Raw genomic sequence first — 19,171 nt, forward strand, 5'->3', positions numbered from 1 at the left:
CTCTCACTGACCGAGTGCCTATTGTGTGCCAAGTGCTGCAAGACCTGTCTGGCCCCTGCCTTTCTCTTGAGCCTTGTTTTGTGCCATTTTACCCTGTCCCTGCTTCCCAGTCGATATGGGTGTGTTTCAGTTCTTCGAATGGGCCACTCTTTCTCGTCCAGACCTTTGTATCTCCTCTTGTTTCTGCTTGAAACACTCTTGCTCTGGTTAATTCCAATGCATTCCTCAAATCTTGGACTCTGGACCTTCTCTGCTAGACTATAGGTTGCTGGCCCAGTGTTCTCTCAGTGTTCATTGAATGACTGAATGAGGAGTCATTGGACAACAGTCCATTTGACAGATGAGGCAACTGAGGCTCAGAGAGAACTAGCTTGTCCAAGACCAAGATCGGCTGAGAGGCAGAGCCAGGATTTGAACCCAGGAATGTTTTGTGGCCAAGCTTGTGCCCTTTCGGCCACACCTGGCTCGTGAGGGTAAATGAAGGAGCGGGCAGTGGTGATGGGGAGTGGGAGAGGGTGCTGGTGGCATAAGGGAGAGCCAAGGCACCTCCCTGCCATGGCTCACGGGAAGTAACGCCAGAGACGGAGGTGGAACCTGGACCAGGGAGGGCACTGAGTCACAGTGTTTGGCTGAGCCCATGAGTCTGGCCTCCCTCAGTTCCTCTTGAATTGTGGGTTCACAGGCACCTCTCCATAAACAGGAGGTGCCAGGCCAGTGGCTCAGCTGGCTGTCAGAATCCAGAGGGATGGGCCAGCTCCCAGGGTCTTTGGCCCCTTCTGATTAAACCAGGGCAGATTCCCAGTCAGAATCACAGCCTCAGGTTGGCCTAGGAGGAGGTCTTAACCCCAGAGGGGCAGTCAGAATGCTGCACCAGAGGTAATTTCCTATAGTGAAGAGAATACTGGTTTCAGAGCTTCAGATAGACTCAGGATTCCAGCTCCTCCCAACAGAGCTGAGTGACCTCGGCCCAGCCACCTCACGTCTCTGAGCCACAGTCTCCTTGTCTGGAAAATGGAGATTATAAGGCACTTCTCATAGTGTTGTTGAGAAAGTTAAATGAATTAATTGTGCAGCATGCTTAGACTAGTGCCTACCTCCCCAACCTGAGCTCAACATAAGGGAAGCAGCCGACAAATTTTAGGCTAGAAGACCCATTGTTCTTCCAGCGAACCTCTCCTGCTTCAGCTTCTCTTCCATATAAGGTTTCGTTCTGCATGTGTCCTGGGGGCTGTGGGAGGGTCAGATGTGATAGATGACAGAGAAGACACCTGTGAAGGTCTGTCCGAAGGGCAAGGCTAAAGGCAGTTGCATTGCCCTTGTGTTTTCATCTGGACCACACCATGACCAAGGCCAAGGAGACCGATGAACGTCTAGAGAAGCAGAAGTCATGAGCCTGGGAGATGATGATGATGATGATGGTGATGATGATGACAATGATGATGGCTATGACAGAAATGATGATGGAGACGATGGTGATGATGGCAGTGATGATGTAGATGATGATGTAGACGACGATGATGCAGAAGATGATGGAGATGAGGAAATGATGATGACGACGATGGTGTTGTTGGGTGGATGGATGACTAGATGAGAGAACCCGTTACAGCATGTTCAGGCTGAGCCTTAAGAAAGCATCAGGGTGTTATAAAAAGACCAAAGGATAGTTGTTCAAAGACTCAGATATGTTTCAGTCCAGGCTCTGCCTCTTACTGGTCGAGCAACCGGGTAAATCACTGAACATCTCTGAGCTTTAGTTCTGTCACCTGTAAAATGGGAACAAAAACCCTGCCCTGCTTACTTCACAGGGAGCATCCATGGAGGTCATGGCCATGATCATTTGCATACTGCTGCCGGATCTGAGAGCAAATCCTAACCGCAAGCAGCCTTGTTGTCAAGCTGACTTAGTTCCAGTGCAAGATGCGTTACTTCCTTGCCCGGGTGTCTTTAAGAGAGTTAGGTCCCTCCCAGCCTCAGTTTCCTCATTACAAATGAGGCTAATAGTGCTGCCCCCACATAGGGCTGTTGCCTGGTTAAAGGGAGTCTTGAAGTGACAGGGACCAACTCAGTGCCTGTGAGAGTGGGAACTGCATGAACAGCCCTTGTTATAATTAAAAGCCTCTGGTCCACTCTGTCTTTTTTTTTTTTTTTCTGGCTAAACCCTCAGTTTGGCCCAATCTGGTATAACAATCACATATTCCCTGTCATCACTGCTGCTTGCAAAACTGTCCTGTGATGCATTCTTCGAGGACTAGATGAGGTTACAAAGGGCTGCCCTGTATGGTCCTGCAGGCTGCTTATTGCTCAAGGGCACCAGCTAAGAAAATTCAGCTTGTGCTTTCTCCCTGCCCACCAGAGCTGTGAGCCTTACAGAGGGGCTACCTCTGCCTGGAGGAGGCACTTTTTGCTAATTTGCATAAGAACTGCACATGGGCAGGAAGGCATCTGCGTCACTTGTAGTGGGATTCATCCAATGTGGAAATGTGGAATCGGATGGGGCCTCAAGAGGATCTGACCCAATATTCTTGTTGCAAAGAAGAGAAAACTGACCACAACTCATTCATTCATTCATTCATTCATTCATCCATTCAGCTTTTACCGAACACCTACTATATGATTAAGTATCATCTCTACGCTCAGCAGGAGGCAGAGGGGGTCAGATGAGGGGAAGGGCACAGGTTGTGACTGGTTCAACCGTGCTCTTGCTGACCTTTGGCCTGAGGACACCCCTCTGTTATTACTCTTCCTCCAGGGATATTTGGCAAGGTCCTGTAATGCCAAGTATGGCGCCAGTCTTCTCCAGCTAGCTGCTCTCTGCACCGACTGGCACCTGACCCTGTACCCTGGATCCAGCTGGCCTAGTGCAGCTGGTGACATGCTGACCTCTGCTGTAGGGTCAAGGCTGATTCAGATGCCCAGGCCTGCTGCAGCCAGAAACCCAGTTAGCGACTGTGCAGCCTTGCATGGTGCACTCAGCAGGAAAGAGCACTGTGCTAGGAGTTGAGACCTGGTCTAGCCTGCCATTAACATGTGTTGAACTTGGTCAAGCCACAAACCATCTCTTGGTCAAGTCCAGGCCACATGACCTCTAAGGTTTCGCCAACTTTAATCTTCTGGCCAGTGGTTCTCAGACTTTGGCAGGTATCAGAATTACTGGGAGGGCTAGTTGAAACCCAGGTGGCTGGGTCCCACCTCAGAGCTTCAGATTCAGTGGGTCTTAGGTGGGACCGGTATTTCCACCAAGTCGTATTCGATGCCGACGCCGCGGGTACAGCGACTACACTTTGAGAACCACTGTTCTGGCAAACCCTGGCTGCACATTAGAATTACTTGGAAGAGCTTTAAACAGTATAGATTTCAGACAGATTAAATCCCAGAGCAATCAAATCAGCATCTCTGAGCAGGAGCCTGGGCTTCGTAATTGTTTAATATCTCCCCCAGGTGATGCTTAGGCTCCGCCAGGAACAGGAACCACTGTTCTAGAAAAGCGGCTGGGGATGTGACAGAACATTGATTGGGCAAATATCTCATATCTCTTTGGAGAAATGTCTCTCAGATCCCGGTTTGGCCTCTCTATCGCTGCCTGGCTTTGAAAAGCCTCCCCGAGCCTCAGTTTCCCCTTCTGTAAGTGAGGCTGTTGAGAGGAGTAAATGAAATCGCCTCGCACGTCTGCCCACCCCTTTCTGCCTCTCGTCTCCAAGGAGAGCTTGTGCATTTCTTCTGCTCTGAGGCTGTGCGGCTGAGAAGAATTCAATAAGCATTTATTAAAAACTCACAACATGCAAGATGCTGCCCTTAGTGCTGTGGGAATACGAAGATGAATCAGGCCCGTCCCCACTCCAAGGAGCTCACATGCAAACGGGGGTGACCAGGCATGTGTCCGAAACGTGAGGCTGGATGTAACACAGGCCACACAGGAGATAATCACGATGAAGGCCACTGTATGCAAAGCCTCCAATGCAAGGCACTTCTCTGTATTTTTTAATCCGCCCAACAACCTATGAGGTAGCTACTATTATAACACTCACTTTACAGGTGAAGAAACTGAGGCTTAAAGGGATGGTCAGTTACCCACAGTGTAAGAGCCGGGTTTTGTTGCCACAGGAAACCCAGATGAGGATGAGAATCGCACTTTTAGAAAAGCTAGGAGGCTTTGTGGGGAGAGGTGTGGACATTATGCTTTGAATGATGTGTAGAAGTTTAATGGATTAAAGAAAAGAGAAAAAGGTAGTTAGAGGGATCGGCATACATAAAGGCCTGGAGGAGGGAAATCCTAGCTTTCTGAGGGACCCAGAAGGGGTTTGATTTGGTTGAAATGGAGGCTGATGGTGGGATGTGGTGGAATTAGATCCTGGTTGGAGGTCTTCTATGCCGAGCTAAAAAGTTTCAATTTTATATCTCAAGCAACGGGGAAACCATTGAAAATTCTTGAGTGGAGGTGGCATTTTTAGAAAATGATTGAAGTGGTCATGGATTATGGGATAGAGGGGTGACCAGGAGCCCAGTAAGGAAGGACTTAGCCATGACAAATGGTCCATATGAGATGGTGAGGCAAATGGGAGGATAGGAAAGTGGGCACACGTGGGAGGTAAGGTGTTGCCACGTGGAGCTCCTTTGGGCATTGATTCCTATGTGCACCTGCTTGTCGATTGAGCCATTCTGCGCTGGGGTTGGGGGAGGGCAAAGGTAGGGACAGGGGCAGGTGGGTCTCCTGGGAACCACAGCTCTATGTACAGCAACCCTCAATATGGGGCTATGGTCAGTGGAGCATGACCTGCTCAGAATGAACTCGGCAGAAGCAGCAGGTTAATGGGTTCCCGGACAAGCTCGGAGCTGGCCACCTGCCACATTTCTGCGGTGGGGGTGGGGGAACTGGCCCAGTGGCCTGAGTCCTCCTGACCCAAGCCTTCCAGGTGAAGCGTGCCACCCCGCCAACCTCCCGCTGCCAAGTTCATGGCCAGCTCACAACCTCTGTGGGTCAAGCTGAGCACAAACCCTCCTGGACTGAAGCCAGTTCCTAGAAGCAAAGCCTGGACCCAGAAAGAGCACTGGGCTGGGATCCTGCCACTTGGTGGCTGGGTGGCGACCTTGGGCACATATATCCCTTAGCCCTCTAAGGCCTAGCTTTCACTTCCTCCAGCGAGGGGATTAAACACAAGTAGTGCAAGTGCTGCGCCCTCCAGCTGGGTCCTGCACCTCCATCTGCCCCATCGACTTCTCTGAAAAATCTCAAGACTGCACAGGGGGACGCAGGGCAAGCCACTTTCTAGAATCGAAAGTCCAAGACCCCGTTAGCATTTTGGTCACTCTGTGGACCTAGCATATCATACCCACTTTATAGATGACCCAACCGAGGCCCAGAGACTTTCCATGACTGGCTCAGGGGCAAATATGTAAGAGGTTAGAGACGAGGTTAGAGAGTTTGAATGCCAAACTCTCATCCGACAGAGCTGAACCCTCCATTTGGTGCCCTCCAGACCCCAAAGCTTATCATGAGGTGGCAGATAAGTCTGTTGGTCGGGGGAGAATGGGCCGGCCTCCTCCAATTCCGGGGTTCTGGAAATGAGCAGTAGTTCACTGGCTGATACCAAATACGGTTTGACAGATACAGTAGTGTGTCCCTTGACCACATTACAGTGAGAACATTCTCTTTCCAGCCTCCAGGTAACTTGGAGGAGAAAGTCTCTGTGGGGTGCTAATAGGTCTTTAGCACCTCTCCAAACCTTGCCAATCTCCCTTGTTCACAGAGGGCACTTTGGCAGGCCAGTTTCCAGCTAGAATTTAATAACCTTGGTTTGTTTTCATTGCGCTTATTTTTACTCTTACCTTCTATTTATGGCAAGTGATACTGGTTTCCCATTTAAGGCAGTGATATAACGAGTCTCTAAAAAACGTGTTTCAGGGAAGGGAAAGTGGGTCTGGGATTTAAAGAAAATACTAATAAATGGTGTCTGGATATGTCACAGTGAGAATGATTGATGTCTGCTCTAGTTCAAAGCGGGGAGAATGGAAGAGCGGAGCTGGCCAAGGGCACCCGGTACGTCCGCCTCCCCCAAACCCGGCAGGGCTCTCTCTACAGTGCTCTCCCAGACCTGCGCGTGGCGCAGACCTCTCCGTTCAGGCGCGCCAGGCCAAGGTGACTCCGCGGTCCCTCCTGGCGGCCGCACGTGCGCGGCCCATGTGCCATTCTAAGGACTCCCGCGTGCCCTGAGACCTCGGGAGTGAGGCGGCGGCTTGCGGCGGGCCCCTGGCCACCTGGGGATTTCTGCGACGGAGGAGGGCGCGGGAACTATCGAGCGCTGGCTGCTACCAGAGCCAGCACCAGCTGCTGGAGACCCTGGCCGACTGGCGGCGGAGCCCCCGCAGGTCACCTGCGGCCCAGGTGGTGTGCGTGCCGAGTGCGAGTGCAGACGTCAGCCTCCGAAGCCCGTGCCGCTTTTCGGTCACGGCGTGCGCCCCCGGACGCGCCCCCGCCCCCGCACCCTACCAGCGCGGCCCCAGCCCCACGCGCCCAGGCACGCGGAGCGCCAGACTGCGGTGGCCCGGCGGACGGGGGCGGGGCTGCAGGGGCGGGACCGCGCCGCGGGACCCGCCGCCCATTGGCCGAGCGCGGTCCGGGGGCGGGGCGCCTGGCGCGGGCGGGTGAGCGGGCTCCGGCAGGCGGCGGCCGGCGCCGGGCGGCGGGACAGGCTGCGCAGGGTCGCAGAAGGGCTGGGTGTGTGGGCGCCGCGCGGCGGTTCGGTAGGGGACGCTAGCAGGGGCGACAGAGGGGCCCCTAAGCCTCTGCTGGGCTTCTGCCGCTGGGGCTGCCATCAGGATCCTGCGCTCCGACCACTTTTCGGAGGGACCTTTGACCTCGCCCTGCGGGGCGTTTGCCTCTGGGAGACGAGAGGCGGGAGAAGCCGAGGCCCCGCAGAAAGTTCGCCAGCTTTAGGGGCCAAAGGAGGTTAAGTGGGAGGAGCCGGTTTAAAGCTCACTCGCAGCTGCGAAACCTTGGGGTGGCGTTCAAGGCCCCCGCCCACACGCGCGGAGCGGAGCGCCCTGCTCCTCCTTCAGCTGCTGGCGTCGCTCGCAGGGAGAAAGGGGAGAATTGCAGAGCTGCGAGAGGAGGAGGCCGCGGCCACGCCAAGCAGCGCGCCTAACCCGAGCGACCTGGCGGAGAAGGTAGCATAAGCGACCAGGACGGGTGCGTCTACCCACGGCAAGCACCCAAGCACGCACCCACAACCACCTCCAAAGGACCCTTCAGGAGTCTCTAAGGACTCTCATTAAGCTCCTGAGTCTCCCCTACCGCTCTCCTCCCAGCCCGGAGCCCCAGGCGGGGACCCCGGGATCGGACGTCCCCGTGCCTCCGGGCACCTGGCTCAGCAGGAGTCCCCCGGGTCGGGGCAGGGCAGGGCCGGCGGCAGCGAGCCGGAGCCCGCCCAGCGCCCAGGCCCCACCGAGCCCTCGGAACCCACCCATGGGTCACCAGCTCCTCGTGCACCCTCGCCCGGCCGCGCCGGGCCCGGCGCCCCGCGCGGCGCAGAGGAGGAGCCGGGCGCAGTGACCGGGGAGTCGCCGCAGACCCTGGAAGACTCGGCGGCTGGAGAGGCAGGCTGCTCCCCGCACCTCCAGGCGCTTCCAGGCAGCCCTCCGAGCCGAGCTAGAGGCCGGGCCCGCCAATCCCAGGTAGGAGACGCCTGACAACTCAGGATCTACGTGAAGCGGGGAAGCCAGGGGAAAAGGTTCGGGGCTCGTTAGAGGAAGGCGAGGCGAAGCCTTACATGATTAGCATAGTTAAACTGATCGAACTCCTCCCATGTGCCAGGACCATACGGCCAACTTTACATATCTAGAGAATATTAAATTAGTGGAGCACCAACTATGTCTCAGGCTGGGTGCTAGGCTCTTTACTTTTATCCCAGGTTAAGGAGAACTGACCGATCTTCTACTCTGGGCTAGATTTGGTGATAGGCGCTTCCATTTAAGAGATCTGGAGTAAGAGCTCATTTAAATATGAGGAAACCGAGGCTCGGGGAGGAAGCAGCACTAACCTTTCCCAAGCACCTCACCCTCCTTCCAAGCCAGCTGACACCTGGCTGGGAGTTGAGACTGGGATTTGGCCTTTTGGTGGCCCTACCCGCAGCCCTGGTGAGGGCCTCTGAGGAGGGAAGATTAAGGAGCAGCTTCCTTGCCCAGAGTTCCTTGAGCTTTCCTCGAGTTGGTGCACGGAGTGCATTTCCTGGGCGATCCCTTCCCGGGGTAGGTGTCCTGCACTCAGCCCCTCTGAGGGGCTCTCTCTCTGACCTCCGCTCCCTTTGCCCCCAGCCCTGGGAGGATGCGGAAGGACGTGTCCAGGACCTCATGGGAGGGAGGAGTCAGGGCTGGGAAGGGCAGCCAGCTCAGGAGCCCATGATTCAGGCTTCAGAGAGTCAAATGAGAAGCCCCAAGACCTCTGCCTACGCTCCAGTCCCACCCCACCTGGCCGCTAAGAGGAAGCGCCACAAAACAAGGAACCCGCTTACTGTATGTCAAGAGCTGTATCAGCCTCCTGGCTCCTCACTGGACTCTCAGGTTTGTTTCTACCATATCCCTTTGAGAGAGGACCCATGCCACAGCCCAGACCATTTGTCCCAGGTTGCTGAGCTGGTGAGAGGCAGCGCGGGCAGCCGGCAGCTGGCGCCTGCCTGTTTTCTTCCATCCTGAGCCACCGGAGGTGGTGAAGCTGGCCTGCCAAGCCCCCAGTCCGTGCCTTAGCGTGGGAATGAGGCCAGTGAGTCCCTGTGTGTGTCCAGGGAGGCCAGGATGTGCCCTAATGGAGGAGACTTGGAGTGTGGGAGGGAGGGGGCAGGGCAGTGCAGGGATACAAGCTCTGGGGTACTTAGAGGGAGGAGGATGTGTCCAGTGTCTTGTCCTGCTGTCCTTGCTCAGCTGACCCCTCCAGACCCTAGAGGAGGGGCTCCGAAGAGAAGGGGGTGAGTCCCCAGATGCATTCACTGGGAGCTGCTGGGCAGGATTTGGGGGAGAGTCCTGGGCAGGGGGTGAGGGGGTGAGAATACAGTAGGCTTGAGGGGTCGTACCCCCTGCCTGACTCCAGTTGAGGTTTCACCGTGTCAGACACTGTCTTGAAAGGTGCTGGTTTTGGCCTGGGGGGGTGGGTCTTCATCGAGATAAGAGCCCAGGCTTTGGAGCAAACAGCCTGATTTTAATCCTGGTCTGGCCAGTCATCTGTGTGAACTGGGACAAGTGACTCAGCCTCTCTGACCTCGTGTCTTATCTGTCCAATGGTGGTCCCCTCTTCATGGGGCTGCTGTGAAGTCATTGGAAGAAAGCACACAAAGCTCCCAGCGTGATGGAAGCCTGCCTGGCTGTGGCTACTAGTCCCCCAAGATGGCCCTACCTCATCTTTGCTCTGGACCTTTCTGCCTCCCTGGTGCCCTTAGAATGGCCCTGGGGTGGGATCAGCGGAGAGTCACAGAACTTGCATTCGGGTACTCAATGCTGCTAGTAGTGGTTGGTCCCTTTTAACCTCTCTCTGGGCCTCCAGGGTGGGACTCGAAACGCTAAAAAGGGCCCTTTAAACTCTAACCCCTTTCCCTCAAGATGTAGGATCAGTTTGGCCAATAGAGAAGAGCAGACAGTGGAGAGGAGAAGCTATGCCCACAACGCTGCCCACCGTGCCTCCTCTGGGGGAGGAAAAGGGAAGGACTATGCAGGGGTGGGAAGCAGAGCCCACAGAGGTGCTGTCACCGGGCGTCCAGGTGTCTGTAACCCCATGCGGCTGAGGTCATGTGAAGACTCACAGTGTTCTTCGAGAAGAAAGCTGCAGATTTTTTCCCCTTCTTACCTCTCACTGACTCCCTGCCTCCACCCTCGGACTCCCTGCCTCCTCTCTCTGACTTCCTCAGCCCATTTAGCCACTGATATTAACCTGTCTGTACTAGGAGCTCTGGGCTAGAGGCTGGGGGCAGACAGCAATATAGACAAACACCATCCCTGGGGGACTGCTGGCCTTCTTCCCTCTCTGTCTCTGCAGAGGTGACTGCCAGCAGAGTCAAGCTCCCTGCAGAGGGACTTGGAGAGGGGGTTGTCCTGATGTGTGGGGCCTCTTTTTCCCTCATCCCTGCAGAAGGCCCAGGCTGGGAAGGGTTCACCACTGTTGGCTTTGCACCCCCTCCCCTCCGACCGCCCACTCATGAGTGTGCCCAGGGCACTGAGACCCTCCTCATCACAGCCCTTGGGCCAGCCGGGCACAGCGAGAGCGGAGGGAGAAGACCCCAGAAGGATGCTCCGAGTGAGCTCCAAAGGCAGAGCCATTTGCTTCCTTCGTTCATGGATCACTTATCGAGCACCTGCTGTGTAAATGGCACTGGCTCCCTGTGGGATAAATTGGAAGATGGCTTCAGGCATGACTGGGGTGGGTAATGTGGAGGGCTCAGGCTTGGAGTCCCTGTCCTGGCTCCCTTATTAAATGGGCCAGTCATGTAGCTTTTAAGCATCAGGGTCCTTATTTGTAAAGTGAGGACGATAATGAGTACCTCTAGCAGGGAGTTGGTGAGGAGCCTCCATAGCGTGGGGCAGGCCGCCTGGGGTCAAATCCCTCCTTCGCTGTGTAACCACGAGCAAGCTACTAAACTTCTCTGTGCTTCAATTCCTTATCTGTAAATTGGGACAACTCCACCTACCTTCTGAGATTACCGAGAGAGGAAGTGGGTTATTATATGTTCAGCGCTGAGAACACTCTGGCATGTATTAACCGCAAAATAAATGTCAGCTATTATTATTATTCTATACTTAGTGCAGTGCTTGGCACACGGCAGGGGCTTGGTGAGCGGTGATTGTTACGGCCCCAGGCAGGGGGTCAGCGATATGCTGGGCGGGCTTATTATGTGCGTTTCTTTGCAATTCTTCTGTTGAGATCATCTTGGTAACTTGGACTTGGCCGTGGTGGCAGCATGTACACCGTGGAAATTGACAAACGCTACCTATAAGCGCTTTTTGAAAGGGCGTTTTTGGGAGTCGGTTGACTGCACAGCAACTCGGTTGGGCAGGTGGGCGGGTCGATGCTGGTGCCTGCGTGTCCTGAGCGCGGCGTTGCCCGGGGGGCTCGCGGGGGAGCTCTCCTCCGCAGGTCTCTTGGCGTCCTCGTGGCAGATAGAACATTATGATGTTGGAGAGAGCCTCGGGGTAAACGGAGGAGGCACTCCAGACTAATCACCTGGGTCATCAAGAGGCGGGGACCAGTTGTAACTTGCATATATACAGCCCTCCGTGCACATAGAGAAAAGGCACCTTCTCTGAGCAGTGAAGTCCACAAAGACAGCCCACCACTTTCCCACCTAACCGGGTGCTTTGCGCACTGCCCGGCCTGCACAAGCACGTGGGCGGCCTGGGGACCCCTATTTCAGCAGGCCCGTGTCCGTTTGTAGTTCTTCTTCTCTGGAGAGAGGAGGGATTCCTGCCGGAATGGGCCGGGGGTGAGAGAAGCCTGCCCAGAGGAGGTGGCATTCGAGCCAGACCCAGAGATATAAAGGGAAGAGGGTGTTCTGGGGTTGGCCAGGGAATGGAGGCAGATCTCAGCAGCGCTTAAACGAACTCGAGCGACGGGGACTTACGGGTTCTGGGGGGTTCTCATGGTGCCGAGATAGGAAAGGAGGGTGGCTGGGCTGTGAATGGCCTTTGGGGTGGGCCCGATGGAGCCCCTGGAGGTTTATGCATGTCCACTTGAGGTTCAGAGCTTGGATCCATTTCAGCCTCTTCCTCGAGGCTCCCATAGAAAGTTCTGGATCTGCCCCCAGGTCCATAAGACCTTGAAGCTGCGAGGGACTTGAGTTGTTCACAGGTCATTTCTCTGACCCACATCCCCTAGCCCAGGTCTCTGAGTCTCCTGGAGGTGGGAGAACCCAGGGCCTGGGAGGTAAAAATCGCTGGGCAGCCCCAGGCCCTGGCATGGAGGATGTGGTCTAGACATGGCCTCTCCCTTCTTCCTGAGAGGACTGAAAGGCCATGGCACCCCAGTGCTTGAGAAATGCTCTCTAGAACCTTCCTGATGTCGTGTCCTGGAGTCATAGGCTCCCGGGAAGCTAGAGCTGGAAAGGACAGGTGGACCAGGGAGAGAACAAGTCCAACCAGAGTTAACGCTTTTGAGATTTCACCATGTGCTGAGCCCTTTACAATGCCCAGGGAGTCCGGCCCATTGTACAGATGAGAAGGCGACCCCCAGGGAAGTCAGGCTGCTTGCTCAGGAGCAATCCTGAGTTGGTGATACGGTGAGAATTCGAGGCCCAGCAGTCCTGTGCTGGAATAAATAAGGGGGTGAACGAACGCAAGGCCGAATGAATGAGTGAGTGAGCGGGTGAGTGAGGAGGAAAGAAACGAGAGAGAACGTGAACGAATGAACGGCTCGGACTCCAAGGCCCCTTGGAGAGACCCTACTCCAACATTCCCGTTTTACACACAAAACTGAGACTTAGTCAGGAGCCGGGCCGCAGGGCCAGGGCTGAGGCCTCCTGACACCTGCTCTCCTCTCTCTGCCACAGCCCCGAGCCATGATGAAGACCTTCTCCAGCGGGAACTGCACGTTCAGCGTGCCCGCCAAGAACTCGTACCGCATGGTGGTGCTCGGCGCCTCGCGGGTGGGCAAGAGCTCCATCGTCTCCCGCTTCCTCAACGGCCGCTTCGAGGATCAGTACACGCCCACCATCGAGGACTTCCACCGGAAGGTCTACAACATCCGGGGCGACATGTACCAGCTGGACATCCTGGACACGTCTGGCAACCACCCCTTCCCCGCCATGCGCAGGCTCTCCATCCTCACAGGTGGGTGCCAGGGGCAGGCCTGGGCGCCGCATAGGTGGGCGTGCGTGCTTGGCACCTTACAGTTTGCAAAGCACTCGCACGTCCGTCGTCTGAGAGGGAGCTCGCCACAAGCCCCCTGGCGCCGTGAGGGCCGGAGAGGCACTGCTGCTTGCCTGAGCAGAGGGAGCCGGGGCCCGCCTTCCATTCTGTCTGACTCGGGACGGGTCACTCACGACTGCCGGCGCTACCGTGCAGATCGGGAGCCGACGCAGACGGGCGCCGGGGATGTTCCTCCCCACGGAACAGAGAGGCTGCTGCCTGTTTCCGGCAGGTGGTGACCCCACAGAGCTCCAGGGCCCACGGTCAGTCCGCCGGGCTCAGAGCTCTTGACACCCCAAGCCCTTGTTGCCTCTCAGAACAGTAAGAGCAGGTCCCAGGCAGTGGCCAGCCAGAGGCCAGGCAGGCATCCTGCTCATGCTAGTGGTCAATGATAATCACAGTATTGGTGATGGTGATAGCTCACGCTTATCCAGAGCTACGCGCTTGGGCCCACCCTTAGAGCTTGGCATGTGTTTATTAATCCTCACGACTCACCCAGGAGGTTGGCATTTGTCTCCGTTTTACGAATGGGGAAAACCGAGGTCCACGGGGGTGAAGCTACTCCAGGTGGTAACACAGCTGGTAAATGGCGGTCTGTCTCATGCTTTACCGCTAAGCTCTCCTGTAGCCCCTCGGCCCTGCTGGGAGTGTGAGGAGGGGGAGGGAGACTGCTGGACATAAAGGGGACAGGGGGAGATGTGGGACTCGACCGTCATTTATGTGACTCATGTGGTAGCCAGGAGGGCGGGCGCAGGAACGGGTCTGCCCGGGTCCGAGTCCCGGTTCCCCTGCCTCCCGGTTTTGTCTCCCTGGGCTTGGACTTTATCCCTTTGTGCCTCAGCTTTCTCATCTGTATGTTGGCATCACACAGCCCCCATCCCGGAGGTCAGCGTGAGAATAAATGAGCTACCATGAAACGTGCTGGGTGAGCAGAGAGTAAGTGCTCAGTAAACATCAGTCTGAGACCAGTGTTTACAAGGTCCCTGCCCGGGCTCTGCAGTCACTTCCCAAGCCATGCCCCACCTCCGCTGGGCAGTGATGAGGGGGAGGAGTTGGACGAGTAACCCTCCAGCCACCACCCAAATAACCCCCAACTCATATACTTCTGCAGCGAGAAACCAGGCCATGCCCACCCTTCCCCCAAGCCCTGGCCGAGACCCCTCCTCGAGTCCCTGGGCAGACAGCTTCCTCTTCCGGGCTGTCCTGCTGACCATCTGACCGAGATCGCGCCCAGACCCACCTTCCCGTATTTGGGAGAGGGAATGTGTGGATAGAAGGAGGCCTGGGTTGACCCGGCTCTGAGTCCTGGCCCCAGCACCGGGGCGGCTTAGACATGCAAGCAGAGGTCTGCGTCTCAGTGCCCCCAGCCGCCCAGCAGGCACGCCTTGCTTCCCGCCAGTGAGGCCTCGAGGACTGGAGGAACACACGCGCGTGTGTGTGTGGGGGGGCGGTGTAGGCTTCTAGCACACTGCGTGTATCGCGGGAACATTAGCTCTCCCTGCCTCGGGGAGGGGCCTGGGCGCCACCGATGTAAATGAGGCTAACGAGTCAGAAGGAGGAAGAGGGGAGATGCAGAGAGAAAGACCGGGTGCATGTTTCCAAAACTAAATTTTAATTACACAAATAATAGCACAGACACACACCCTCTTTTAAACCATGGACAAGGCTAAAAAGCCCCCTTGACTCCTGACCCCACCCCAGGCTCTTGCCTCCCCCCTGGAGGTGGCCACCCCATCAGTCTGGTGTGGACTCTTCCAGAACCCCCATGAACACATTGACATTCATACCCGCAGCCCCATAACGGAGAGCGTTTCGTCTGTTTTTTTGGTGGTGGTTTATGTGCCTGCATCATTCCGAGCACATCTGTCTGCGGCTCGCTTTTTCGTTCACCTGCCTGGGCCTTATGTTCCAACCTGGTGCTGGTGACCAGGACCCTCTGAAAGCCATTCATCCCGCCGCCAGCCGTCCTTCCAGCCGCCAGCCGGCCGTCTCTGAAGCCTCGCCTCTGCCTGTGTGCAGGCGGCGGAACCCCCGGGGGCCCAGGACTAGCCTAACAGGTGCCTTTCTAAGCAGCCCACCCCCTGCCCATCCCATCCCATCCCATCCCGTCCTGTTCGTTCATGCAGCGTTATGACCACCCACCGTGTGCTGGGCACGGGGAGACAAGGAGCCGGTGACCGCAGCCCCCTCCGCTCCAGAGCGCGCTGTTGGCCCCAGCACGGCTCTGAGTGTGGCACGTGCTCGTATGGGGGGGACAGATGGCATGCTCTGGGGTCCAGAGGAACGGGCAGCAGTGCCGCCAGAGCTGGGACGGCTTGATTTTCCTCTCGGGGACTTGGGCCAGTCCCCAGTGCCCCTGACCCTCCGTTTCTTCATTTGTAAAACAGGGATCTTTACATCTCACCGCAGGTTCTGAAGAGTTGAGGCCTAAGTGAGGAAGGCGCTTTGAGCGCGAGACCGCCATCACTGTAGAGAGATGTGGAAATCGGGACGAAGGCACCAGCCCCCTCTCTCCCTCCCCGTCACCCCCGCCACCTCCACGTGGTTCCTGTTTCAGACCCAAAGGTGTCTCGAGCGATGCACTGAGCTAAACTAGGGATAGCGTGGGCCTTGGAGGCCAGCGTTCCCGTCTTCGTCTGTGATTTATTCAAGAAGCAGAGGGCACCTGTGTGTGCGAGTCTCGGGCTGGGGGAGGACAGACTCGGGCCCAAATCTCGGCGTGGCCGTGTTGAAGCCGCATGATCTGGGGGCAGGTTGCTCACCCTTTCTGAACCTGTTTGTCCACCTAGACCATGAAGGTGATGAAATCTCACGGAGGTTTTTTGCGGAGTCAGGTTAAAAACGCGCAGGAAGTGCGTGCCCCACGCTGGCTCCCACAGGTGCTTGCTCGTTACCATGATTGATCCCGAGGCCACTGAGCATGTACCACCGTAGCCGTACCTCTCACGACCCTCAAGACCATCCCGCGAGGCAGCGTGTCATCCGCATGGGACAGATGGGGAAACTAAGGTTGAGACCAAGTGGCCAGTGAGTGGAAAAGGCAAGACGCTCACGCAGATCTGCCCCATGCCGGTCCTCTGAGCTCCTCCGGGCCTCGGGTGCGTGGTGTCATTACCCCGACGCTGTCCCCACAAGCTCACCACTCACTCACCCCATCTCCAGCCCTGCAGGGAAGTGTAGGGCGAGCGAGCCGTGTCTGAACCAGGCCGTGCCGCGTGGGAGCTGCGTGACCTGTGGGGAGGGGCCGCGAACTCACCGCCCGGGGTCTCTCTCTCTCTCCCCCGCAGGCGACGTCTTCATCCTGGTGTTCAGCCTGGATAACCGGGAGTCCTTCGACGAGGTCAAGCGCCTCCAGAAGCAGATCCTAGAGGTCAAGTCCTGCCTGAAGAACAAGACCAAGGAGGCGGCGGAGCTGCCCATGGTCATCTGCGGCAACAAGAGCGACCACAGCGAGCTGTGCCGCCAGGTGGCCGCCACCGAGGCCGAGCTGCTGGTGTCGGGGGACGAGAACTGCGCCTACTTCGAGGTGTCGGCGAAGAAGAACACCAACGTGGACGAGATGTTCTACGTGCTCTTCAGCATGGCCAAGCTGCCGCACGAGATGAGCCCGGCCCTGCACCGCAAGATCTCGGTGCAGTACGGCGACACCTTCCACCCCCGGCCCTTCTGCATGCGCCGCGTCAAGGAGACGGACGCCTACGGCATGGTCTCGCCCTTCGCCCGCCGCCCCAGCGTCAACAGTGACCTCAAGTACATCAAGGCCAAGGTCCTGCGGGAGGGCCAGGCCCGAGAGCGGGACAAATGCACCATCCAGTGAGCGGGAGGGAGGCCGGGGTGGGGCCTGGGCAGTGCCTTACGGGAGATGGCGCCAGACGAGACCCGAGGGGCAGTCGTGTTCGAAGACCTTTGGTGCCAGACTGGAGCGCCCCGGCCGCTAACCTCCGTACCTTCTGCCTTCTTGCCACTTCCCGCTGATCCCTCTTTCCCCCATGGGCCCAGCCTCTCCGTTTGGGGACGGATCTCCACTGGGCAGGAGACAAGGTTGGGAGACACCTGGACTTCTGCAGGGACCCAAGTCGGAGCCTTCCTGTCCCTAGGGCATCAGAAACGCTGGTGCCAGAGGGACCAGGACCCCTGCACCCGACCGAGCCTCCTGGAATAGGAACAGGATGAAAACAGCACCCAGAGCTGATGGGAAAGGGCTCCACTGTCCTGGCGTGACACCCAGCTTGGTGTAGGTGGCCGCTGGGGACCCCCTCCCCCGCAATCCTGGAACTTTTGCCCTCTGCTCAGCTCTTTCCACCCTGGCCCATCAAGGCGACCCCTGGCTGTCCCTGAAATCGAGCCGGGGGCGTCCGCGTGTTTGAAGGGGGCGTGGCCGCGTCCCCCGGACCACATCCGTCATCTCCTGGACCAGGCCCGCCTCGCGCACCGCCCTCCTCCTCCCTCAGCCGCCCCCCCCAGGTTCCGCCCATCCGCCGGTTGTGCTTTGTTGTTACAGCTGTCTTCATGTCGTGTGTAGTGGTAGAAATGGAAATCCTTGTACTGTAAAGGCCGAGTGACCCCTCGTTGGCCAGGCTCCCACTCAGTTCAGATCCACGGCCTCTGCCGGGGACGCTGCCTTCCCCTGCTCCCAGATGGGGGTCCCGTGGCCTGTCCGCGGCCGGACCCCGCCCTCCGGACTGAGCGTTACGGTTTACACTCGCGCAGGTGGGGCAGGCCACTGGGGCTGCTGCTTCTCGTGCCCCTGCGTCACGCGGAGGCGGCCGGGACTCGGAGGGGGCAGTGGCGTGCCCCAGCCCTGCCCGCCTCTCCCCTGCCCAGCTAGTTCAGGACAGAACTCGACCTAGAACCAGGCCGTCCATGACTCTGCTCGTTCCTCAAGCATTTACTGAGCACCTACTGGGTGCCGGATCCACTGTGTGCTAGGAAACAAGGAGGAGGAACGATGCGCTTTACGCCCCTGAGGCCGGGGTCTTCTCCAGCCTTGGCCTCTTTCCCTCCACCCTCCAGGCCTCTGCCCACCCCTGCTGTCCCTCTGCCTTCTGCACACGAAGCTGTCGAGAGGCAGGGAGGAGCAGCCGGGAGCCAGAGCTGAGCCCGAGAGCAGGTGGCAAGACCCCCAGAGGATCTTTTCCCTGTGCTTGGCGCTGGGCCGTGCTGGGTGCCAGGCCTGGTGGGATTCGAACCTGTAGACCAAAGGCTCTTGTCATCAGCTCTTAACAGATACATTTTGTATTTTAACCTCCTGAAAAATATTCACGTTTAGGGCCACAGGGAATTTTAATGATCATCTAGTGAATCTTTCCAAGGCCAGAGAGGGTCAGTAACCGGCCCCGGGTCACACAGCAAGGCCATGAGTGGTGGAAGCAGAGCTAGGTCTACGTATTCAGCACACACCCTGACGTGGCCCCTCTCCCCATGCGGCCCCGGCCCCCTCAGGGGTTCGAGGTGTCTTCTCCCTGATCCTGTCCCTGGACTGGTCTCTGAGGGCTCCTGTAGATTCCGTGTACATTGTGCCCATGTATATACACGTGAACACACACACACATGCGCACACACACACACACGCACACACGCCCTGGCCTCCGCTCTGCACCCCCGATACCCTCGCCCTGGCCCCCGCTGCTCGCAGCAGCAGTTCTGACCCTGCTTCTCTGCCCCCACCTAGCCCCTGCCTGAACCCTCCAAACAGTCCAGGTACCTTGTCCAGGACAGGTGTGTGATCTGGTCTCACCTGGTCACACCCGCGCTCCCCCAGAGCTCTGTGTACACTCTCAATTAAAGTGGGTTTGTTTCTAAGCCGTGTCGTGACCATATGTATTTTTTGTATTTCCAGGCGGGGCGGGGGGGTGCCTCTGCCCCCACCCGAAGCTGGCCTTTCCCTCCCCACACAGCACCTTCCTGGTGCCCTCGCCCTGCGCGTGGGCACTGAGCCAGTCTTCGAGGTCAAGTAAAGGAGCGGGGTGGGGCAGGGGACAAAACCCTAAGAGAGATCGTGCCCTCTCTCCGCCCGGGCCCTTCTGGGCCCTCTGGGCGTGTGTGCTGAGCGTCTGGGTCCCTTTGGAGCAGGTCAGACAGGGAAGACAGCCCACAGACTGTCAGCCCTTTGGGGGCACCACATGTCCGAGTTCTGCGTGGCTCCTGTAGAACGTCAATTTTGACTCCAGGGGACATTTGACAATGTCTGGAAACATAATTTCAGTTGTCAAAACTGGAGGGGTTGGGTGGTGTCTCGCGACTACTATCCGCGGGTAGAGGCTAGGGATGTTGCCAAACACCCTCCGGTGGCCAG

The 19,171-nt window shown here is 57.4% G+C and overlaps 1 protein-coding gene across 2 annotated transcripts; it reads left to right on the forward strand.

The window, feature by feature from the left end:
- The first annotated feature begins 6,686 nt into the window (after positions 1-6,686).
- Positions 6,687-18,678, forward strand: RASD2 (RASD family member 2). 2 transcript variants are annotated; one of them, XM_016161820.2, is made up of 3 exons: positions 6,687-7,668; positions 12,519-12,798; positions 16,164-18,678. In XM_016161820.2, the coding sequence occupies exons 2-3, from the start codon at positions 12,528-12,530 to the stop codon at positions 16,691-16,693; spliced, it is 801 nt and encodes a 266-aa protein (XP_016017306.1). In that variant the 5' UTR covers positions 6,687-7,668; positions 12,519-12,527; the 3' UTR covers positions 16,694-18,678. The 2 variants fall into 2 exon arrangements, with proteins under 2 accessions (XP_016017306.1, XP_036093320.1); XM_036237427.1 differs by lacking the exon at positions 6,687-7,668 and adding an exon at positions 7,714-8,553.
- Positions 18,679-19,171: the final 493 nt, after the last annotated feature.

This window comes from Rousettus aegyptiacus, unplaced genomic scaffold, assembly GCF_014176215.1.
Source record: "Rousettus aegyptiacus isolate mRouAeg1 unplaced genomic scaffold, mRouAeg1.p scaffold_m13_p_2, whole genome shotgun sequence".
Classification (NCBI taxonomy): Eukaryota; Metazoa; Chordata; class Mammalia; order Chiroptera; family Pteropodidae; genus Rousettus; species Rousettus aegyptiacus.